Source organism: Vidua chalybeata, chromosome 1 (genome assembly GCF_026979565.1).
Source record: "Vidua chalybeata isolate OUT-0048 chromosome 1, bVidCha1 merged haplotype, whole genome shotgun sequence".
Classification (NCBI taxonomy): domain Eukaryota; kingdom Metazoa; phylum Chordata; class Aves; order Passeriformes; family Viduidae; genus Vidua; species Vidua chalybeata.
The window spans coordinates 43,044,701-43,070,643 of record NC_071530.1 but is presented as its reverse complement, the minus strand read 5'-3'; the positions used below and the strand labels follow the sequence as shown (position 1 = coordinate 43,070,643).

The 25,943-nt window shown below is 35.9% G+C and overlaps 1 protein-coding gene across 4 annotated transcripts in view; it reads right to left on the bottom strand.

Annotated features, from left to right (window-relative positions):
* NEK11 (NIMA related kinase 11) overlaps positions 1–25,943 on the bottom strand; it is an 81,676-nt gene that overhangs the window by 51,884 nt on the left and 3,849 nt on the right. For 3 of the 4 annotated variants that reach the window (XM_053958661.1, XM_053958676.1, XM_053958670.1), the window contains exons 3-6: positions 12,771–12,936; positions 7,511–7,629; positions 2,432–2,496; positions 1,844–1,970 (exon numbers count right to left, since the gene is read on the bottom strand). In XM_053958661.1, coding sequence (XP_053814636.1) covers positions 1,844–1,970; positions 2,432–2,496; positions 7,511–7,629; positions 12,771–12,936 — 477 coding nt within the window. Of the gene's footprint in view, positions 1–1,843; positions 1,971–2,431; positions 2,497–7,510; positions 7,630–12,770; positions 12,937–25,943 lie in introns of those variants that run through there. The other variant, XM_053958684.1, reaches the window with a different exon arrangement.

Genomic DNA, 25,943 nt, shown 5'->3' with positions numbered 1-25,943 from the left:
TCATCTCACCTGGAGCCTCCAGGGTGGGCTCCCCTGTAAGCTCAGTGCCCTCTTGTCTTTTGGCCCCTGTTAAATGGGGGCAGAGGAAAAAAATCAAATAGAACCATAATTAAAAGATTAAAAGACAAGAGTATCAATCAAACGCAAGTCCTGATCAGAAGAGTTTCCTGGCTTAAAAAAAAGAAGGAGTCTGTGGGCTCAGGAAGTAGAGCCAGGGCACACCTCCTCCTTAGTGGCTCTACAGTGAGGGCCAAGAAGCTCCTGCTGAAGGCAGCTTCATCCTCATGTGAGTGCTCTTGGTAATGCTTTGGAAAGATCACCAAAGGCAGAAAGTATAGCAGAAAGCTGGTAGCTACTGAGTTTGGGATGGGGGGCTTTTTTTCTGTGTTTTTGTAAATTTTGAAAGTATGATCAACACAGGATTTGTAAAAGTATTGGACCAAACTCTGATTATGCTTACTCTATACAATTTCAATGATCTATATGGATTGACACTAGTAGCCACAAATAGAACGTAAACATGTATTTTACTTTCTATTTGCACTGCAATAAAAGAAATTATTCCTTACAGTAGAAGAGCACAAAAGGCAGGCTTCCCTGTCTATTCATTTACTTTGACATCTTTTTGAAATCTTCTCACAATATATTTTTATTGACTACATATATTAACTGATATTTGCTACAGATGAACAAGAGATAATCTGACATCAAATCCATAGCAGTCAGCTATAAAGGCCATGAGATGAGATTCCTGACATATCCGTTGACTGGACTGAATACGTCAACTGTGAAAAATGGTTGCTACCACTTAAAAATACAGATGATTATTCTCTGCTTATAGAATTATATCCTGCAGCCACAAGTATATTTTGAAAGGCAGAACTGAGATAAAGCTAGAGTAAATTACCAAGAAATCAAACTATATTCCAGGGGCCAAAAGCTTTACAAAGGAATTTTCCTGGTTTGAAATATTTATTTAAAAAATTAATCTTCTGATATACATACCTACAGAAAAAAAAACAAAACACCTCATAAAAGAAACAAAGCCCCTTAAATAAAATACTATTATAATACTATACAAAATTTAAAAACTCAACCCTTTTAACTATACATGAGATGCTTTAGGACATACATATAAACAAGCCAGATATTTTCGCCATTCCAAAAAAATCATTCTTCATCTTAGAAGAATTGGAAGTGTACCTGCACACCTAGAAGTTTCCTGAAGTCTTTCAACAGACCTCAGCTCCTAAACTTGATCCTTTAATCATCACCTCAGAAGTCCTGATCTCAAGAATTTGTGCCATCTAAATGCAGAACTCACACTTTTCTTTCTACCTTTGAGCCTCTTCTAAAACAGAGTTTATTTTTGTTTGTGTTCTAACACCACAGTTATTCTCATTTTAGCTCCATTTCCAAACACTTTCTTTCTTTTAACATTTGCTAATGTTTTTAAATTTTTAATGTTTTTAAATTTTTAAATTTAGTTCCTAAGAAGGTCCTTCTGCTATCCTCTCAGCCAGCATCACTCTTTGCTCATCCACCTAAAGTTTCACAGAAAGGTGCTTCTTTCAATTCATCTATCTCAATTCAAGAAAAAAAGATATTTTCCCCTTCCTAGGAAAACCTGAACTTTGTCTACAACCACCCTGTATCACATCAGAGACAGGATCTGAATCTTATTCTCCTTTAAAGTCTCAGATAACCCAGAATAAAAGCCAACTACATGCTTCTTAACACAAAGGGCAAGGCTTCAGATTGCAACATTTGATCCTAATGTCCTGAAATAGTTTTAGTGGAGATAAATGCCTAATCCAACCAAAATAGCATTATGACTACTCACCAAATGTCAGATTTTGTATTATATCCCTGGTGCTTCAGTACTTCTGGACTCATGTAGTATGGTGTCCCAGTAAAAGTAGTTGCAAGATCACATGAACCCATCAAAAGACAAGAAACTCCAAAGTCTCCTAAAAATATCAGTAGAAACAATAATCAATTAATATAAACATATGTATTAATATAATTTTTTATTGTCAGACATGATAAAGTGACTGTAGATGCAGAAAATTCTGCTAGTATTTTAAAAATTAGGAAAACCTATTTTCTGTAGTTCTTCAAAATAAAAACACCACAAAAGCATAATATCACAGAACAACGTGGGTTTGAAGAGGCTTCACCAGGTCATCTGGTTCGAACCCTTGGCCCAAAGTTAAATGGAGCTGCTCAGGCCCAGGTCCAGCCAAGCTTGAAGCATTCTCAAGGCTAGAGATTTCACTGCCTCTCCTGTGTCTGACTGTCAAACATATGTTTGACTACAAATCAAAATGCTATTTCTGACATGATTTTCTTTAAATCTCCTTACTGACAAAATGTCTGCTGGACTGTTCTATCACATGAAAAAATATCTTTAAAAGTATGTAAATCTCACCAATTTTAAGAAGATTATCTTTCAAAAATATATTCTTGGCTTTCAAATCCCTGTGAAGTATCCGTCTGGAATAGAAAACGAAATTCAACCTCACCCAACTGGAATCATTCAGAGTCATGTATTAAGTATTTCAGGTATTAAACTTCAGCCCTTTTCAGAAAGGCCAGCCCACCACTGCTATAGTCTAACTGCCAGTGACAATCTGCCATGGACAATGGCATTAAGGAGCTTCACAGAGGCGCATTCACAGGCACCCACATGCAGGATGAGAGCCTAAGAGGGATAACAAAAATACACCTGGGAATCCCAGCTTAAGAATACAGATACAGACATAGCATGAGCTGCAGAGGAAGGGAGTAAGGCGAGTCTTCCTATCTGACTCGTCTTAAGAGCATTACATCTTATTTTCTGCAAGGAGAATGAGATGCCTCACAAGAGAATAACGGATGAGAGAAACAGCAAAAAGAGTTTCTCAAAGCTAAGGGAAGACTCCTACAGAGCAAAAATATTACTTCAAAGACAAATATGTATATAGCCTAAGCTAGTAGTTCAATTTCTTACAGTAACAGTGTGAAAAATGAAAGAACTTTACAAAGACAAAAATGAAAAGGAAAATAACAGCTTTAACAAACTTATTTTTCCATCAGAGTTTAAAAAAAAAAAAACCCACATTATCAGCTACACACCATGTAAGGATATACAGAACCTTCTTAATTTCTATAAGTCTTACATGTGTGACAGTAATTCTGCAGCCCCTTAGGAAAACAAAGTATCCCTGCAGTATACAAAACATATTCTAAATTAATTCTTGTTAATAACGCTTCCAAAAAAATTGTTGCCTATAACCTCCCCTATACTAGAATTTGTCCACTATTGAAATGATTACTAGCACACAGGATTAGTCACCAGCTCTGCTCAGGAGGAGGTTAGAATAGCATTTGGTACATACTGACTACAAAAACTGTATTTGCTAATGCAATCTAAATTTGCAAATATTTGCTAATGCAAATACAGCAGTCATTCAGCCAATTAGATCATGTAAAGAAAGAAACTGATGCTCTATGATCTTTGAGGGCAGAAAAACCAAATATGGTACTCAATTTCAAATTTTTGAGCAATCCTCAAGTATTATCTCAAATTTGAATTATAAAAATCTTAGGCACTGACATAATGAAATTATTTCCAAAATACTTTCTACATTAAGATTAGAAAATGTGTTCTACAGCACAATTTAAATGCCCAATTTTGTCCACAACTAATTTGAAAATATTTTTTGCAAGATGAGAAAAAAATATGCAACTTAATATACTGAGTTCATAAATGAAAAAAGAAAAATTTCTATTCTTATGGGTGAAAAAGAAAAATTTCTATTTTTATGGGTGAAGGAAAAGAGTTCTTCATGTTTCTTATAGCAATCTTTTTCACTTCTTTTTCTTTTATTTTTTTTTCCTGAAAGGAATACCTTTCAGTAGAAAATATTTGCACATTGGGAAAAATGAAAGTTGTATTCAATATGCCTCCACCCATGTTGATAAAATATTGTTGATAAATAATTTGTTCTCTACTTAACAACTTCTGTGAGCAATACAAACATACAATATATCAGTACAGAAATTAAACTAAGGTGATATTTGTTATTCTTTCATAAGTATATCTATGTCTGTATATATACATACACACACACTTTTACAGAAATCTTGCTGTGTTAATTGAGATTCATAAGGACTTTTTTTACCATTCATCACACAGATCCTTTAAAAGACCTTGCTTTGACTGAGTTAAATTATCCTTGCATATTGTTGCTGAGAATTGCTAGATTTCAACCTTCTTTTAATAGTATTCCTTTGTAGAAATACACCCACAGCATTTTTGGACCTGAAACTTTCCTGAGTATATCTATTATTTTAATAACAGGTATATTGAAGTAAAAGAATGATCCAGAAAGCTTTTAGTAGCATATGACTTGAAAAGGAGATGAAAAAAGATGTTTGGGTCACATTAGTTTGAATTACAATGTAATGCTACTGTAACCTTGCAACATATTGATGAAAATGTTATGTATTTTATTTGCATTACCAAAAAGTATAAGATGCTTTCATATGCATCACATATGACAAAGAAATATTTGGGGTGATATTTTCAGCTTTCCATGATGATATCTCTCACTGCAATGCAATTTACTTGGCTATGATATGTCTGAAAATAAACAAGGTACCAGCTGAAATCTTACCTGAAAATAATTCTTTAATACTGGAAATAAATTCATATCAAGCCTGCACTGTAAATTCAGTTAAAGAAAGAGAGCAACTTTTTTATTGAAGGAAAAGACAGACCTATAAAGGCAACACGAATTAACCAGGCTCCAGCAAAACTTTACTTGATGGACAGTGAAGTGGTTATTGAGTAGTTATTTTGGGCAGAAATTAACACTTGAGGACAGTTTCAAATCTGGGCTGTAAATATACCCATATCTAGGTTCTGTAGAGTACCTACTTGCTGGCTCATAGTCACAAAAGAACAGAAGTCCTGAGCAGCGGGCAGCTTCCTTGAAGGAAGCTTTGCCTGCAACAGAATGAGCTGCAAGTGATGCTGAAGTACATCACTGCTGTGAAATCATTCACAATTAGTCTCTCTTTCCTCTATCTGAAGAACCCTGCAGAAGAGTAAGAGGCTCTGTGTAAGTCTGAACCCTGTATTATCTGCTGTTTGCATAAAGAGTAACCTTACAAAAATCTATGTTTGTAAATTCTTCATAAAGGTTAGCAAAATGATGGGTAACCTAATGGTCAGCCTTATTCAAAATGAGGTTAAATTAATCAATGGCCTCATTGCCTGATTGCTGTGGGATTAATTTTGTGCACTGACATGCAATGGGCTATGTGTACTATGAGACACTACAGGTGTCTCATGCTAAAGGTCTACATTGAACTGTGTTATCTCTCTTTTACTTCTCCCTTTCTTTATATCAAAGACACATAACGATCGAATCTATTTCTAGATAACTTTGTTTTCAAGTTTGAAGTAAAAAATATTACATTAAGTTTCCAGCATAAGAGTTTTCAAAAAGTGTGGAACTGAAGTTGTGCAAGAAGGGTAAGTGAATAGTCTGTGTTTAAAATCATAAATAATAGTTTTTACTGCTCTGGAAAGAAAGAAACATCACATCCACAAAAATCTAAGTTTTCTTAGGAATGGCATGGGGAAGGACCAACCCACAGGCTGTAAACACTTCAAGCCTCTAATTCTAGGGAAAAGCTTTCTTTGCATTACAATATAATTCAAAAATGTATTAAAGCTTTTTTTCCATGTCAGTAGAGAAGAAATCATGCATGGCTCTTCTACACAGAAACAGAGGGCTGTTATTATGTTTTAGTGTTTCAAATTTCTGTAGGTAGTTTTAAATTATTTGAAGCCCAACCTTTTCCATTTAAGCTACTGTTTGACTCTATACTAATAAGAAAAAAGTTATATACAGACAGCCAAATAACACAAAATACAGATAAATATATATAAATTAAAAATGTCAAGTTATTTGTAAGTGTCTGGAGAGGGACTATTAGCTATGATTGAAAAGGAAAAAATAAAATCCTGTTTGGAAAATCAAATTGCTTTAATTGGAGAATGAACTGACTTCTCAGGAAACCAAATTTTACATAGATATTTACCAAATAAAGTTTATTTTTAGTATCTTATTTGATTTTAAAGATTTATTTGAGAACAGGTAGAAGATAAGTAAAATAGAGAGAAGAGATAAAAGAGGAATAAGAAAATGAAAGACAAAAAGAATAACTCGCAGAATAAAGTAGTTCAGTTGGAAGGGGCCTACAATGACCATCAGTCCAAATGCAATGTGTATATTATTATGCTGCATTATTCTGCACAATGCATCTCCTAAACACATATGTTAAGAAGGGATTTTGCTAAAAGGGGACTTTCCAGGGCACCAAACTTTTAATGATAAGTTGATAATTGAAGTTCAAGGGAGGGGAAAAACCCCAAATCACACTGATAGTTTTGTTAAACTGTCAGGATTTTTATTTCCATTTCCCTCTGTCCTTTTGGCCTGAGGTGAATGCTGAAGAGCATAGAATCCCAAAAGATTTCTCTTTGTGTCCCTCCATCACTGGCAGGGCAGCATTTCATGTACAAGCCCTAGATAAATTGGCATTTAGGAATAAATATGCTTGCATCTTGGACAGCAATTCACTCTGCCCTTTTCCCTCTATAATCTGACACAGGCAAAAAACTCATTAGGCATCCATCAGTTCAGGTCAAACACATCCCACATACTTAACTTCTGTTCAACTTAGGAACGGTTGCTCTTGACAACAGGTGACCTCTCTACCTACTGCTTGGCTGCACTTAAAATTCAGGCAAGCAAATTTTGCCCAATCTCTGCAAAGGATGATGTAGGAAGTGACCAGACAGGCATTGTACATGTCCAGCACACTGGCAATAAGGGAAATCTTTCCATCACTGCACTCATCCTGCCTAAATCACACTGCAGGCAAGAGTTACACTCATGAGATGACCAGGTGGGTATTCATCTATATACATTACCCCTGCTCCAACCACGTGTGATCTCCTCATATCTGGATGACCTGCAGTAATTTTTTAAGTTAATATTTGATGTGCTGTTAAATGTGACATCTCTTCTCAAATGTACATAACTCCACTGATTGTACTGGGAGTCGATCAAGCATATCTATTGGATGCTTCACATTAAATACATGCAGGATGTGCTTCTTGACTCCCCTTTAAAAAGACAACTTTGTTTTAACCTTTTAATCCATTTTCTTCTAACAATATTGAACTATTTCTACTGTGCTCCATTTCCCATTTGGCTCTGAAAAAAAAGTGTTTCTAAATGCTGGAAGACATTTACCATTGTACTGCTAGAAGATGTAATGCACAACACTCCTATGGGGTAGATAATTAATTACACTTGAGGTATCTGACCTAAACTAACTACAATGTTTGGTGAACAGAACTTTCATTTCTATTTGAATACTTTCAACTAGTCAGTAAATCCATTCACTCCCCTCCCAAGCTAAATGCTCTCATATCAAATGACTGTACCTTTCATGCATATAGTTGACTCCGAGTAACAACTGTATAAACCAGTCTATTATTTGACTTTGAGTGAACATCTTCCCAGAATCTTTGTACTCTTGAATTTTAAAGTCTAGATCTCCACCCTGAAAAATACCACAACATATTTGTACATTTAAAGTAAGTTTTCAAAATGCTATCTCTTTCATCATAGTACAGGACCCCACTTCCTTAGGCCTTCAGGCATCCTATCATGCAGGTCTGTAAAATCAACACATGCACATGAATTCTGAACTCTCCCAGCGCCAAAAGCATACACAAGTGAGGATCAAAATGGTATCAACCAGCCTGGCTTTGTCGTTTCCTCTTAGCGTTACACAAGATCACCAAAGTTTCCAACTGTTCTTCCTTCATGTCACCCAACTTCAGCATCTGAGCAGGTCACCCCAAACCTTTACAGGCAACACAAAGGAACACACACCTGTTTAGTGCAATTACCTCTGTCATCTAGCTGGATCATGTTATACAAACGCTGTTTCTCTGCAAAGATTTATAATGAGGGCCTACATTGACTGGCTATGACATAGGTAGGTAAAATTAATCTGCCCTGACCAGTCTGAATAAGTTCATAAATTTGAGAAAAGCATTTCCACTCCAGTAAAACATTGCACACTCAAGTGGCACTCATTTATTATGTTATAATAACCATGTCAGCATCAAAGCAACCATGTTGTTTCCTTAAGAATTAAAATACAGTCTCTTTAATTATGATACTTTGCCCTCTTTCAAACTTTTACCAGAAACAAAGCAGATTTAAAGCCTCAAGAATACATAGCATGTGTTATTGTGATACTTCATTAAAACAACAATTGATCTTGAAGTAGCACTAGGAATGGAACAATAGGACACACAGCAGGGAGTGCCAATAAACCAGAAAATATATCTAGAAAAAGACTACTTGAAAACTATAATCCAGATATTTGGAAATACCAGTTGTACAACAAGACAATGGAAGAGGATTTTGAGACTTCTAGGAAACCCATTCTTTCTGCTCAAAAATATACATGATCTATGATACCATAGATCAGATGGTTGTTAGCTGATTGTTTATCCAGTTTATAAAATAAATTAATTTTGTCTACAAGAATGCACACACATTAAGGGGAAGAAATGTGTTGAGGTAGCTAACCCCAGAGCAAAGGGACTGTGTGTCTGATTACAATCTAGTGACTTACATCTAGTACCTTATATCAGGACAGCTTATTACCCATAAATCATTATTTTTATATTATACATTCTACATAAAACCAAAAGCTTTATGTGCCATATACAAGAAACTATTTTGCCTGTACAACTGTACCAGTACCATAATTTCCCATCATCATCCCTGTATTCCTCTGCCCTGTTGATTCTCACCATTTTATGACATCTTCAGCATTTCTTGTGTCTCTGTTCCAAACACTACAGTGCTTCATAGTGCTGCTACAAAATAAGCAGATTCTGTCCTTGCAGATCTATATATTCATGTGCTTCTGACATGAGTTTATGGTAAGTTCTATGGATTTCTGGTTCTAAGTTACAACATTCCAAAGTGAGTGTGTTAAAACAAAGCAAATCTGTTTTGTCATCTATCAAAAATGTGCTCCCTGACAATGTCCTGCCAATTTTTAATTGAAATGTCCGAATCATCTCATACACTAGGGAAGGGAATATGGGTTCAGCTCTCCATCTGCTGCCTTACTGCAGCCGAGAGAGAAGCTCTTCTGGGAACTTGGAACTCTCAGCAGCTGCTTCCCCTTTGCAACTCCAAATGTTCAGCAGCTTCCTCCTGGTTGCTTGCAGCAGAGAAGAGGAAGGAAAGAAAAATTCCTGCTGGGTACTCCATTGCATGGCAGCCAGATGGGCTGCGACTGAGTCTACTCATACACCTTGAAAACAATGAGTCATTACTATAAAATAAACTGCTCCAGACAGAAGCCCCAGACCATCCTGAGCCCAGGACTGAGGAGATGCTCAAACATGTGTCAGCTGGCCTCAGGGGACTGCGTACTATCCAGGTGGGAACAGATGAAGTGCAGCAGGCTCCAATCACCTTTTCTCCCTGTCCCAATGTATCCCCTCTCACAATAACACATTGCCATGAAAAACACAAAGAAAAAATAAGTGCAGCACCTACAGAGTTATGGCAGCGAATACTCTGAAGCTGAGGGACAATTCCTGCAATAGGTCTAAGGAGAACAAAAGCAGCTGAATAATGCACTACATGCGCCCTCACATAAGTGCATAGCTTTTTATCTTCAAGCAGAGAAGAGTGGTCTCAATGTCCTACAATTAATTTACTCTTGATTTTTTTGTCTAAAAAAAGGAAAACAAAACACATCATAAAAGATCTGCTGAAGTACTGCTGCTGTGAAACTCTGAAAAAAATTTGTTAACCCAGTTTCTCAATTTGGAAGATCAGTCTAATGAAGTTCATAATGAATTCAACAATTTAACAAATTAAGTACATATGGACTTTCCAAGCTGCAGTTTCTATTTACTGAGTAAATATTTTACTCTGATAAACTCTGATATTTTAGTAAATATCAGAGTATCAAACACACCAGTAAATTATTTGAAACAGCTTAGCATCTAGAGCTGCTAACGTGAACAGGCATTGACTGCTTCAGTTATTCCTTTTGCTCAGATTTCCTTAGCATATGTGTACTCACATCACAGCTGAGACCACAGTCAAGAGACATAAATAATTGTCTGGGGGAGAAGTACAACGAGTTCTGCCTTATAATACATTAAAATGACACAATTTTTAAAGTAACTGCTTTGTGAAAACTGTGTATTATTGAAGTCAAATTTGTACTACAAAATGAAATCCAAGGTTCATTAAGGCATTTTTGTTTGAAATCAGTCTTAGCTGATAATGTTTATACTACCCATAAGATTTTGATTTGGGGAAGGTGTCTAAGAAGCTCAACAAGTAAGATCAAAACAGAACAAATACATTTTTCTATAATTTTGATTTAATTCAGTTATAATAAAAGATGTCAAGCTGAGCCATGGAGACCAATGTCACTGGTTTTCTTTCACAGGACAAGGTATAGCACGGGGCAGCTGCACTGGAGGCTCACTCTATGCTGCTCACGCCAGAATAAGCAAAGCACCGTGGCTAATGAATAAGTCACAGTACTTTGGAGAAAACAGAATAGAGCTCAGGGGGGTAGTTCCGTTTCCATGCCAACTTAATGTGTGCTCTTTGTTTTGAGCCTGCCCAAGAGTAGCAATTACTGCCAATCTGGTAATTATTCTATGCATGAGAAACTGAACATACTAGACTTCCAAGCAAGGATCAGGTAGCACTACATTTTTCTCATTCTTAATTTATGCATGGTTTAAGCAGGCATCTTTTAGGTCAAAACACCCAAATCCCACCACATACAAAGGTAGGTTATAGATAAGTAAATACAAAAGTATACCTTCTGGAAATAGTCCCACTAAAATAGAAAAGAAACTTTATAGCACAGTATGCAACTTTGCTTTGTACTTTTCCTTGTCTGAACATTCAGTGAAACATATTGTAATGGCATAAATGCAATGATACCACAGAACCTGTCCTTTGGGGAAAAGTCAGAAGCACATCCTATTGGGCCAGGTGTCATCCTGACCTCACCTAGCAGACTCAAAACTGAAAAGATTAGTGTATAGCCAATGAATCCATTTTCTCTTCCTTTACCTGCCTTGCTGTAATACACTCTCACCTGTTTGAGGATGTGACTCCCAAATCCTAGGGTAACTCTGTACCAAAACATTTTCATGCAAGGTAGTTTATATTACCTGCATAAAATAAAACCAAAGCTCCAAGGAGTGATGCTTGTGATTACTCTGTTATCATGCTCTTTCTTATTCACCTATAACTTTATGACAAATAAAAATAAAAAAGAGTAAAAAGCAGTGGATAGAGAAAAGACACTATAGTGCTGCTGAAACAGGCTCCTTTATTCCTACATGTTTAACTGATCTGGTATTGGGTCACTTTGTACTGCTAGCAGAGAGAAAACTATGAGTGCATGGGAATAGCTGGACAGTTAGAATAAGCCTTCAGTCCTGAGGTCCAGATTTCCTCAAAGAGCTGACATATTCTCAAACCCCAGCTGTAAGACGTTCAGGGAATGGCACAAAAAGCTTCTGCATGTGTTAAAATAGTATGTGAACTAATACTCAATTTGTATCACAGAACTGAATATTGCAGATTTAATTTTTAAATATTCCAGCAATAAATACACATTTAACTGTGCTTCATTACAGAAAACTTCCAAGGAAGAAAGAAATTACAGGAATGGTACTTGTTTATTTATTCCCGTAAAAGCTAAACTCTTGAAGAAGTGTGATTAGTTAAGTCAAATCTGATTTGTGTGCAGGTAACCCAGTGGTCTAAGTTCATTATCTTCCAAAGCATTTCAGCATGTCTAGCAGAGCACAACTGAAGAGCTTGCTTCACAGTTTCATAAAAATATCACTTTATGTGTGATAGATTTTTTTTGAAAGAGCACATTTATATTTAATACAAAGTAGGCACTTGTTTTATATAAACTAATAAAAAAAACTGGCTTAAATATGCTTCAATTCTTATTTGAAAGTTTTACAACAGATTCCAGCAAAATGTTCTTAAACCAAATGCTGGAGTCAGAAAACTAATGGTAGAACATTTAAGAACATTATGTTCTAATACATCCTGCTAAACATCCTGTTCTAAACATCCTGCTTTAATATTTGTTCTATCCACTACACTCTGGTCTCTGACTCCCACTGTTTTTCATTTTATAAAGCCAATGTTGCTGCCAAACTCATCTTCCATGTGATCAGGCTTAAGCTTCTTGCAATCACCTCCAAACCACAAGAGAGTTTTCCCTTCCTCATTTATATCAGATTTTATATCGTGCCCCCACGCCCACAATCTCATCCTCTCTCACCTATCACACACAAGTGGTACAACCTTTCTGAGTTCTCCCACAGATCTGGCAGTGTGTCTGCATTTAAGCCTTTCTTGTAGCCCCTGTAACACCAAATGAACTTCCACTTAAAATTACCTATTTCTTCTTCTGTGGTTTATTTGTCTATGAATCTCAAATGAGCAGGTAACATTCCTTATCTGAAAGAAGCACACTTAACAAGTAGTAGATGATGCTGCAAGCAACAAATAAAGACTAAAATTCAAACTAAAACATTTTATAAAATGGCTTCTTAGAAGACCCTGTTTTAATACACACATTTTTTCAAATTTCTTCAGTCTCACCTCACAATACTCAGTGATAATGCAGAAACTATCTCGCTCCACAAAGCTTGCATAAAATTTGACAATGGCTGGATGGTCTAATTTGGAGAGTAGTTGTGCTTCCAGATTTGCTTCAACTGTTTCATTAGGCTTTAGGTTTCCAACAGAGATTTCCTTTAGTACCTTTCTAGAGGGAAAAAAAAAAAAAAGAAATCTTTATATGAATAAAACCAGAAAAATATAAAAATTTGTAACATTCAAAATGCAAAATAGTTACATTAACCAACTACTGGCAACATGAAATTGATGAAGCAAATATGGGTAAACATTGAGAATACATTAAAAATCAAACAAATATGCTAGTCACTATATAGATTAAGCAACATATTAAGAATACTGTTTTGAAATATTTCTCCGACTAATTCACTGTTTTCTTAAGAACATGTTTTCAGTGCTATAGATTACTGCATAATAACAAACATAAACAAAAAATCAAATTAAGTGATTTCAAACCCACTCAGAGCATATGGTCAAAATTCATATATGAAATAAGGAGTAGCAAGAAACTGCATTTGCAGCTTCTGCCCAAGTCCCTCCATGGAGGCATGAGAAAATATGCCTCCTATGAGAAAATAATTACTCAATGGGAGTAATATTTCTGCAGCTGTTTTTCCAGTGATAAACTCAGGCTGTCCCTTTTTTTTTTTTCTAAATATCAGCCTGTCTTTTACCCAAGTACATAAGTGAAAAATACAAATCTAGATTTGGGGCTGGAATCTAATTATACTGTTTTAATTTTTTCTAATCCTTTAGTATTTAATGTTTGTTTAGGAAGACCCTAAATCCCCTGGAAAATGTTCAGAAAATGTAAGGATTTTTAATATTCTCCATTCTTAACACACAAATGTGCCACAGGAGAATTTATAGTTCAGAATTAACTCTATACAGAAGCTGGGATAGGGCAGTTTACTGTTAACTTGACCAGGAAAAATACAAAAAATATAGTGCAGGGCACTATAAGAAAGCACATTTTGCCAAGATTTTCCTGAGGAAATGTTAAAAAAAGACAATACAACACATTCCATTTTCATTTACTTTACCAGTTAATGAAGAATAGATCATAGGTCTTTTCTGAAGGAGATATTGAAGACTATTAGAGAATATAATGTTTCTTTACTGAAACAAAGTGGTGAATTTCCCCAAACTTTTGAATAGATGAAAGGCAAGATTCAGACTCGAGGGAAGCTTCCACAGTGCTTTTAGTAATTTCCCCACTCAGTAGAGCATGGTTGTAAAGTTACAGTAGTTAATCATGACAGCGATAAAACCACAATAATTCATCTTATCTAAGGGGAAAAGATAAAAGCTGTGTTTCTTCATGAGGAAATTTTTTCCTAAGTCTGAACAATCAGTTTCTTAATAGCAATGTTTGAATTTTCATACAAACTTGCCTAATCCCCATCAGGAATCGTGATGAAAACAACATGCCCTTTGATCTGTTTCCATCTCTGCAGATGAGCTTCATGAAGCACAGACAGGCAATACCTACTGCAATCTCCTCATCTTCAGCTGACGTGGGCCTTTACCCCTTCCTTCATAAAAATCATGTCACAGAACTGACAAACAGGATGAGTCCTTGTTAAAGGCCACTTAATACAAGTTTCTTGCATACTCAAGACAGCAATAAAAGCCTGATGTGTTGATGTGCATGGATAGCTTGTCATCTTAGTCACTCAGTGATCTTAAAGCTGTCATCAGCTGTCAGACAAGATGACAGGTGTTTTTCTTATTTAAATTAATTCCCAGAAGAAGACATCAAGAAAATAAACTTCTGGTAAATGAGATATTGGTTTTCTGCAACACAATTCTAATTCATACCCACAGCTGGAAGGCATTTGCTTCTAGAGAGAAAACTTTTGGATGCAATCGAGATTAGGCACATCTGCATGCCTCTGGTATATGTGTGTACTGTGTCTATATGTAGATAAGGTTTGATTTTACTGCATTAAATATGAAGAACCTAACTAGACTTCATCGTTTCTGCAAAGCTTTTGATGATATTTCAGTAAATACACTTAAAAATTTAAGATATGTACTAAAAAAACTCTGCATTCATTAAGTATTGACAGTTATATCAGACTCAGAAGCCTTACAGAGAAAATGGAGAAGTCTCCAGATCTGAAGTGGCTCTTTTCTGTTATCTTTAGGAGAAAAACAAGGAAAATAAAAGTCTGCAGCCAAAAACTCATCTATATAAATTAACTATACTTTTTAATACATAAAACACCTAAAGAGTGCTAAAATTCACCCTACTCCATTTCAGTATTTACACAAGCAAATTCTACCTGAATGGGCAGCTAAAATGGGCACACTCTGTGCTTTATACAGCTCCTAAGATAACTTAAATTTGGCACCCCTGGTGAAGTCAAATAGGCTGATAGATCCACAAATAAAACCTCAATAATCATAAGAAACCAACAAACCTTTCTTGGCTAAACCATCCTGACTGCATCTCCTCTCTACCAATAAAATCCATCTCTACATTTTGAAGGAGACAAAATATTTTTTATGATCCAACCTGCATTTTATAGTTGACTAATAATAAAGAGTGAGCCATCATTGCTTATAATTCAGACATGGTACTTGTAGATCATCTGCTGAAAATGTGCCTGCGTTGTGTTACTTCACTATTTTTTCTAAACTATTTGAAGTATTTTGAACAAACCTTTTGAAGAGTGTTACAGGAATATTTATTCTGGGTTTTGGGAATAATACACTCTCTTGTTCAGATTTTATTAAGACTCCATCTGGAGTATACAGAGCCACCTGAAAGTCAGGTTTTTTCAAAAAATCTGCCCTTATATTTTCTGCCACTTTGGTTCAAGTATTAAGCAGGATTTAAAAGGTCTAAAGCTGTTTGCATGAACTAAGAAAGCTCAGATTTATCACATGAACAAAGAAAATAGAGGTCTAGGTGGCATATATAGAAAACCAGGTAAAGCCACAAAAATGTGGATATCCTCCAAATACAATAATTAACTACCCCTTCTGATAGAATGCTAAATGAGATATGCTAATTTAAATTTCAATATCATTATAAATTTGACTTGGTGTAGAATACAACACATAAGCAGATCATAGAATTGTTTAGGTTGGAAATGACCTTTAAGATCATTGAGTCCAACCACAAACCTCACACTGCCAAGTCCACTACTAGACCATGTATCTAAAGACAAGATAAAATGTCAATGAACACACAATTAGAAAACATTATTACAGAAGGGTTAGCAGATATCTTAAATACAGAACAACATCCTCTAGATTTTAACTGTGTGGAGAAAGCCTTATAATTCAATCAATAATGGAGATACACTTTAAACTTTATCTCGAACTGACCACAACTGAAAGAGTCTTATTGTGAAAGCATTAATATCTGAAGAGTAAAAAAAATCCAACCATCACCATGTACATTCATCCTGGAGGAAGGTGGGTCTGGTATAGGTAACAACATCCATCCCTTTAGGGTGGGAAAATAACATGAGACATGAGCTTACTCCCACATCCCAAAACACAGAAAGCAACATCCCAGCCTCCACAGTGCCCATGCCTCAACAGGCCCACACCCCTTCCTTGGGAGCACCTTCTTTGGGAATACCTTCTGATTTTCATTAGAAAAACCTGCTGGCTTGCACTGTCACACTTTGAAAAGCAGACAAACACTGTATCTGAAAGCACAATAATGGAGAGCAAGTAGGAAAAAAAAATAAAAACTAAATCTAAAAATCTAATCTCTCTAAAGAGCGCGAGACTTAAAGCAAGAGAAAAACAAACATGAAGGTGGAACCCTCCAGGATTCAGGCATGCAGTGGGAATCCCTTTTTGAGCTTTACTAGTGACTGACAATATGCCACAGCAGTGTTTATCTCAGTCTATTTCCACTGATCTAAAATGGAATGTTTTACAACCCATCTGGTATTTGTTTACATCGGTGACATACTTTATTATTATATAATTTGGTTTATTGAATCAGATGCAACTCTTAAATGGCAGTGTTTCTCAAAATGTACTCTGTTTATTGAGCAAACTGCAATATGAATTATTGCCTAGGTAAATTTGCTTGCTGAGAAGGAAGTAAAATAAATATAACTCTTTTTATGTCAAGAATAAATAGGTCTGATAAAGTAAAAGAAAAATCGTGATCTAGGAATATATGACCAAAAGTTGAAGCTTTTAATTAAACAGAAACTTCATTTTACACAGGCAGTTTTTCAGTTAACTGCAGTTAATTATAATTTCATTTAGGTTTTGAGTTGCCACTATGGAGAATTGTAACATAACCCATAACAGTGTGCTGTATTTCTATCCTTGCTGACCTTTGCAGGACTAGCACTTCACCTGGTAACTCCTCAGTACAAGGACCAGATGCAATTCAGTAAAAATGCATCACCTCTTACTAGGTCTGTAACAGGATCTGAAATTGGGCACAAACAATAAAATTAAAGGAGTGCCTGTCTAATTAATGATGCCTTCTATTCTACTTATCGAATGGCAAACAGAGAAGGTATAGCTCTGCAAATGGGGACCAAAATGAATAAGAGGTGACAACCTTCATGCAGAAAGTTTGCATAAAGCTTCAACACGATTAAAACTGTTAGGGTAACAAAGGCACCCCGTGCCTACAGACAGGGCAAAGTCATCCACCATTACTACTACTTCTTTTCTGCAGCTGACAGCTTAGCAACAAAAATTCAAATAGTTATTCTTTACATTTTATCCATCACATTTGGAACACCAGTGTCTGCATGGTCAGATAATTTAAAGACATGCATCAATCTGTTAGAGAAAAAGGAAGCTGGAGAAACTATGAAATACAATAAGTCAGCATACACTAATCAATACTACCTAGAAGAATTCTTAGTTTTAGCTAAGGAAAGAAACATAGTAAATTAAGAGCACTAGATTTCTATGGGAAATTCAAGAGAATTACCACACTTCCAGTGAAAAGTAAACAAGTGCTGTTTGGTGTTTCTCCTTACATATACATACTTACTCATTATCCAAAGCATTTCAGACCCAAATATTACTATGGAACTTCTAAAATTTAATTGAAACATGAGCTTCCCATGCCCACTGTGGATTTATTAGTCAAGCCATAACTCCTTTTCAACACCAAGTATCGCTGCATAGCTTCGTCAATCAAATGCTGAAATTCTTTTGTTTTCCCCCTGGACATTATTGACTTCCTAGTAATGCCGGAACAGTCACCAGCAACTCGTTTTTTCTGTTCTCCAAAACATCCTATTCACACTGTTCATGAACATTCACAGACACTGAGAACTAATCCCCAAGTTAGCCACGATGGATTCAAGCACTATATGAGCACTTTAATATCTGCAGATGGATTCAATAGAATTTCATTTTCTGAATAAGCACTTTAACTAATATAACCTCACTTTAATATCTTTGAATGACAATGAGATTTCTTAAATTTGAAAGTGAAATGGATGATTCACTTTCCATTTCCATCAGCAAGTCACAATTACAGCATTTACAAACATTTTTCAAGATGCCAAATTTTTAAATGCTCTAACATATGCACTGACACTGAACAGGCCAACTCATGATGAAAATGGTTTATGCTTATTTGAAAATTAGCAATTCCTAATTAGTATCCCAAAAACGCAGAATGTATTTTCTGGAAAGAGAATACTGTTGAAATAAGTTAGCCTTAGGAATACAGCTTATATCATTTTCTTCAGCACTGAGCAAACTCATTTATACAAAAGGGCATAACTTAAATTATTTTTGGTCAACCATATGTGCCAATTTTGGAAAAAAAACAGTAATTATAAAGGAAAGGAGAGCAATTGTGCTATCTTCCACAGAACTGAACAAGTGATTAAATGGAATTATTTATTTAGATATAAAAATGCATTTATTGTGAATAATTCTTTGGGATGCTTTGGGTAGCCATCTACAATGATTAAAAATTACAGAATAAAAGTAGACATTGATTAATAAAGGATGATTTTTTTCTCTAAAGCTATATTTTTGAAATTAGAACTTTTTTTCCTAGAGAGAAATGGAAAAATAAAATGTAAATACATTTATAGTCCATTTATTATTTCAGCTCTAAATCAAATACTAACAGACTGTGATTAAACAGAAGAAATTTGTGTCTTAAAAGAAAAATTACTAAAAATGATTATGAGATTACTGACCAATACCTGGGGACATACTTCTATTTAGTAATAATTTATAGTTACATGTTACATCATCCCCCTCTACTGTTCACCCAACATTTTTCTTAAAGCCCAGTCTTCCTTAAGAATACAAGTAAGCACCGTGCTGTCCCTAACTTAAATGGGATTTTTGAGAAATACAAGGACTAAATAATTGGTTTATTCTCTGTATCTTTGAAGACTTCCATCACACAACAAATTTTCTAAACCAGAATTGTGATTTCATGACACAGACAATATACTTTACAATTAACTTCTCTCTGCTAATTAACATTTGCTTTCAAACAAGAGGAGACACCATTACAGAACTCAAGAGTGAATAGAGAATTTTGTCTTCAAGCTTTTTAATGATTAAACATCTCATAATTGCCATGTTAGAACTCTTCATCTAGCAGCCTTGGGCAGAGCATCTGCCAAAAAAGAATTTTCCTTCTGTAGGAATTAGTTTGAATTATTTAATTAGTTTCAATTAAAAATTTTGAAGAAAGACCTTAATATCATGATCTATAGTCATCAGTTCACTGAAAATAGACTATTTTGAACAAGAGGAGTTCTGAAGGGAAACCAGATATACTCAAAATTGCTGTAATAATGCATTCCATAGAAATTAAACTAAAACACTTGTTAATGCAAAATTTAATTGGTTCTCTTCTGAATTAAAATATATTTGTAAGCAGAATTATGTTCCTTTCATTGTTGCAAGCATGTTTATGTCAACAGTATTGTCCTTCAGAGGAACTAATTCCCAAAAGTAATTTAAACAGTAATTGCTACAACTTCAATGAGAAAATTCATTCTCCCTACATGCCTCTTTCCATCAGGCATCTCCTTCAATGTTTATTTTTGATATGCATTCAAGTATCTATAGTAAAAAAAAAAAAAAAAGAGGAGCATAGAAAAAACCATGGTTTATAGCTTTACAAAAGCATGTTACTAAATAGTCTAAATAGTCTACAAAGGCAAAGGGAATCAAGCAATGCTGAGGAAATTAATTGCATATAACATCCATTGTGAGATAAAAATCTTTTAATACTTTTAAGCCCTTCTGAGTATGATACTCTGGTCTTAACAGTCAGTGAAACACATGCAATTCAAAGCTTAAGCAACTACCCAGCAACATTAAAAAGTTTAGAACACTTGAAGGGCACACTGTGGATGTAAGGAAAACAATGCCCTAGGAATTACAGTTACTAGTAAGTCACATAAGCACAGCAACAGAACAAAACTGAAAAAAAATAGGGAAAAGTACACTGACTGTCCAGCAAATCCAGAATTTATTCCACTCACTGCAGCAGTTTTATCATTACAAGGTACTGAATGCAACGAAAAACTGGAGGCTCATTCTGCATGGAAGAAGTTCAAACCACCCAGATGCAGACTTAAGAGGAAACACCTTGCCAACAAGGGTAGCCCATAAGAAGATACAGTAGACAGGCATATTCAAATCTTTTGAACACCTTTGAGGCAGGTAGCCACAATTCAACCTAAATAATAATACTGCACTTCTCCCCATTTTCTTACTAAAACTAGCTTACAAATGCATGAAAACTAGTTTCAGCAAAATAAATGAGACAGAAGTGACCTCAAGACATTTGCTTAATTACAAAATCATTAAATTCTGTCTCTGCTGTGTACCTCAAAGAAAGGTAATTCACCAATAAAGCCTTAAGCACAGCTCTCTACCCAATGTTGAAAATGTTACTTGTAAACAATTCTCAAAACAATGAACTCATCCACCAGCACTGCTCACTGCCTGCACGTCACACCAGAATGTGGTGAGTGTTGCAGCACTGAGCTCCTGGGAGCTTGGCTCTGTGGGGGACAAGATTTATTGTAAACCCAAGTAGTTTTTCCTTTAAGGCATACTGCCTCCCACTTACATATGTTAAAGACCTAGTTAGAATCCTCCCCAGTCAAGTGGACAAGTCCCACCAAAAATGAAAAAGTAGGCTACTTAGTGTTGCAGTAAGGTAGAAAAATCATAAAGGCTTCATAAAATCAAGACTACTCTCCTGGAATTAGTAGCTGGCCTTGTCAAAGCTAGCATTTTGCAACTTCCCATGTGAAAGCAATCCTGTTGTGAGCAATTCATTAACATAACAAGCTATTCCTGGGTAAAAAACAGCTTGCACCTGCATAAACTGGTTTTGCACCATTAGATAGCAAAATGAAAACTATCTTTCACAAACCACTTCCCTGCACATATACACCGAGAGTTTGAGTGACCAGTCAATACAGAATAACAACTTGTAACTAACCAATAGAAGTAATTGGCAAGAAAACTACTAACCAATTAGAGCCCCACACAAAGTATGTAAAACTGTATAAAAAGGAGTCATGTGAATAAAGAATGGCCTTTTTCCACCATGAAGAAAATGGAGGCCTGTGTGATTTATTCCCATACTTAGTCTAAGAAAGGTGTATTAAAAGGAAAGCAGTAAAAAAACCCAAAAAAACAAAACCCAGAAACAATACCACCAAAGCTCATAAAGGTGACTGAGCAGATGTAAAGGTTGTATCAGACAGCACTGAGGAGGATTTCACAAACACCTGTGTTACACAAGCCAAACAAAGGGTCTCGACATGTTCCAGTATGGATCTTTTGCTTCCAAAGAAGCCACAGAATGCTTTTGATTATGAGGGAACTAGAAAATTTAACACAGTAATTGCCTGTGCAAAGGACTGCATCATGGCTGTGACTTTAAATTGCCAAATGCATCACCAGCATGAGCAGGGTGAAATCTCACATCTTGTGCTTCAATGCCAAACTACCCTGCAGCACTCACAGAGCCTTATCCAGCACAGCAGCATCCTAAAGTTCCTTACATTGAGCTGGAGGAGCCCTTCTGTGCCATGCTGGGCTGCAGGAAAAGCTGGGCACTGACAGGGATGCAGGAGGTAGGGACTAAAGCACCTTCCCACATGGTTTCCAGTGAGAACTGCTTTGGGTGAGTCTGAGGTTATCAAACTTGTCTTTGAATCAGGATTGTATTGGCCTGCACTAGAAATTATCTGAACCCATTGTGGCCATAGCTGGGACTGCCTGCTAAACTTGAGGAAAAACATTTACAGTTTCACTCCCTGGCAAACCTCCATTGCAGGTGTACTCTGAACTAAAGCATGAGAGCATCAGCCACCCTAACAGAGGTTCAGCAAGGAAATTACTTGGACATTTAGCTCTAGGCCTTGACTGCTGTAACATTGCTCACAGAATAGGAAAGTCATGCTTGGCCACTCAAGTGGAAGGCTCATGAAGGCTCAATTCTCAAACTGCTCTAGCTAAATCCACAAGGTCAATGCTTTTATCGTCTTTTATTTGGGCCAAGCATGACCATACCCAGTCAGCAGGCATGGCACAATAGCTGAGCCTTACATGAGAAAGCACAGGTACACGTCACAGAACCAAGCAAAAGATGGTTTACTAAGAAAAGCTTATTTAAAAATAAGCCACAATCAGGAAGGTCTAAAATCAAATGCACCTTTGATCAGTTTTCAAGGAGATCGTGAATATTCTTTCACAAATCTAAAATGCCCTAATAAACTCCAGTCTTAATTTCTAGTTTAATTATTAAATGAAGAATAAAGGAAAGCAGTGTAATTAAATGAATATGTACACAACAACTGACAGAGAGTAATTTGTTTCTGTTTTAATCAATTCAGCATCAAATGACCATTCCATTGGAATACCTTCAGAGAAGCAAACAGGCAGCAAACACAGGGATTTGACAACACAGCAATCTGCTGACTGTCACTTGGATATTCATAAGGAACAAATCACTCCCACCTTTAGATTTTATATCATTTGTCATAAGCAGTCATAAATAATTGAAAGTCACATGATAAATTATTCAGCTAAGCCCGCAGTTTCCAAGGAATCCTAGCATGAGTCTGGATTAAAGCTATAATGCAAGTCAGATGCAGAATTTGAGCTGACACCCCACAGTTACCACACAGTGCAGCAGTCCAGGGAGTTTGGCACTTGTCAGCGTGTCCTTTCCACCACAGGGACACGTAAATACCTTGTGAATATTTATGAACTAGAAGTCCCTATTGCCTACTGTGTGCTTCAGCTGCTTGCCCAGACTTGGTTATGAATCAGTGACACTTAACCCAGAGCTTCCCTCGGCACAATTGATTAGGACATTAATTTTCTTTAAGTGATGGCACTGTCCTTCAAGGATAGTGCTGAACTTATCTCTGCTGTAAACAATTTTGTCTTTAACCATAATTACCTTTTATCATGAATGGAGAAGATATTCAGGGGACTAGCATAGAAATGACTGTAGGAATATTATTTAGCTGTAAAAATGCTGCTACAATCCTGCTACTTTCTTTATACAAACCAAGTTATCTGGTTTGGGTAGGTCTAGGTCCATAATGTCCAGGAACAAATAAATATCAAATAATCCACAAACTAAGACATCCTGTCTAAACTGGAACTAAGAAGCTTGCTTTAGTACAGATGTGCCTCTTGTGCTTAACTGACTTTAGGATCTAAGATCTGAATTCTGATTCTAGTTTCTTCCAAAAGAATGGGGGAAATTGATAATCTCTCTCCTGTATAGATTGTTTAGTACATGAGAACCTTTGTCCATAGTGAAGAATCTCCCAGGTTCTGACCTCTCTCTATGACGGCATTCTTTTTGTTCTCTACTCTGCCGCTTTCACATAAATTGCAGGGACTTCTATCTGAGATATTTAACCCTCTGTCATACTCAATGAGACTCATACAACAGGAACAAAAGTTCTTCCACCAGAAAATAAAATTTACAAAAAAACCCAAACAAAACAAATTTAAAAAACAAATAAAAACCAAAACAAACAAACAAACATAAACCCCCCAGTTAGGAAGTTAAAAGCAACAGGCAAGGAATGTGTCATACAATGCAACACTTAAGAGGCACTTAGAGTAAGGGATCTACATATGCTACTATACTTGTGGTATTTCATAGCCTTATTGTTTATAGAGTAGGCAAGTCAACCATATCATACTGATCTAGTATGATCTGGGAAAGTCAATAATCCTGATGCCATCCATACAAACAACTGGAGAGAAGCATGAAGCTGGCATTTACTTCTTAGAAAGGCAGGCACTGCTGGCCTAAGCAGCCCTGAAAGTCTTATGTGGAATAAATCTGTTAGCTTGAGGTATGCCCCAAATAATCAACTCTCTCTTGTTCCCAGCTGAAGCAACTCTGTGCATAATGCTTCACTCACTACAGGCATGATCCTTGAGTGGTAACAAAATACAAGGCACAACCTAAAACTGTCTCTAGAATCATGCAGAAGTTTTGCTGAGCATAATTGAAATAACACAATAACCACTGTTAGTCTCTGCATTAAGTCATTCTGTAGACATTGACTAATGGAAAATCTAGAAAGATATTCCTGAACAGCTCCTGTATCAATATGTCACTTTTCTTGGGAGTTGGTATTACTATGATTTATTCCTATATTTTTTCATAGTGCTTTAGACTATTGCAGTTTTCAGGAAATTATCTGTGGCCGAGTTTACACTGTACATAACATTTGTTTCAGCACATTCTAGATCATCTCTGAAACAATAAAAATAGAATTCTAATTCTGCTGAGGTCACAGTTGTGTTGTTTGTAGGGTTTTTTTTTCTGTCAAAGTGTCTTCAGAGCTGTATTAAGATCATTCTTTTTAATCACGCAAATTTTCATTCAAAAATATCTATAACATAAGCAGCGACCAGTACAGTTCCATATGAGATTATCTGAAAGCAGTACTGAGAATGTAAGCAGTATTGATAATGTGACTTCTAGCATATTTTACCACCTGAAGAAATCAATATTTCTAAATGCTACACTCTATATCATTACACTACCTGTGTTTTTGTGCTCAAGTGGGACAATATTTTTGTCATCCATTAGCATGTAAGTGGTAGAAATTTGGGGGATCCCCTTGTCAATTCGCGCTTGAGACAAGGAAGGAATGAACTGTGATAGGCGAGCACCCCCTCGTGATGGAAGGCTTAAACACAGCATTGCACATCTTAGAGCACTTGGGCTGGTTAAATGCTGGTGTATTTCTATTGTACTGTGCTCAAAAAGAGACTGATAAAAAAATTTAAAATAAAAGCAAAACTATGTCACTTGATATTCAGTCTCTGTCCTGAATATAGCAGAGGCCACACTCAGGCTCATCCCTAACAAAGCTTATAGCTTATAAAAGCTTATAGCATGTTCCTTGTTTTTGAGGTTTGGCAGGTTGTGCTATAGCAGCAAATGTGTGAGACCCCCATTTCACTATAGTGTTAATATTCTAAGAATGAGTTTAGTAGCAGCTGAATTCTGAAGCGTCCTAGAAGCTCAGGTAGTTCCTGTCACTCCATGTGCATCTTAACATAAAAATAAAATGAAAAATACTGTTTATTATTTTTAATGGAATATTTCATTAAAAAACTTTTTTTGAGAAAGGTGTAGCTAAGGCAATGAGAGTATCAAAACCATTTAAGCCATGTGAAAAAAGCTAAGAGCTTAGTGGACCATAACTCTAATCCAAGGACCTGAGAAGCTGCAAATTGATATAGAAGGAAAACAACTGACAGAATTATATCTTGGTTACATTCTTATTAAAGCAATATTGCCAGTAATAAATTTCACTTGGTGTAAGTATCAAGGTAGACAAACACAGTTCTACACAACAGGAAGTCCAGCCACAAACCCAACATCAAACCCACACACATGAACATCAACACTACGAAAATGTTCTTTTGTCATTGTGGCTTAAGGATCCCAAAGGGTTTATCAATAAAACTGATGAGATTTGTCCAAATTCAGGCAAGCTTAAAAAAAAAAATCAAGATTTGCTGGCGATTTTTAAAAAATATCAAACCTACTAGTTAGGTATACTAGCAAATAGAAAGGTGTTTACTGGAATTTCTGTAACTCTTCCTTCTCAGGTTGCATTTAGACAACTCAGTTATAAA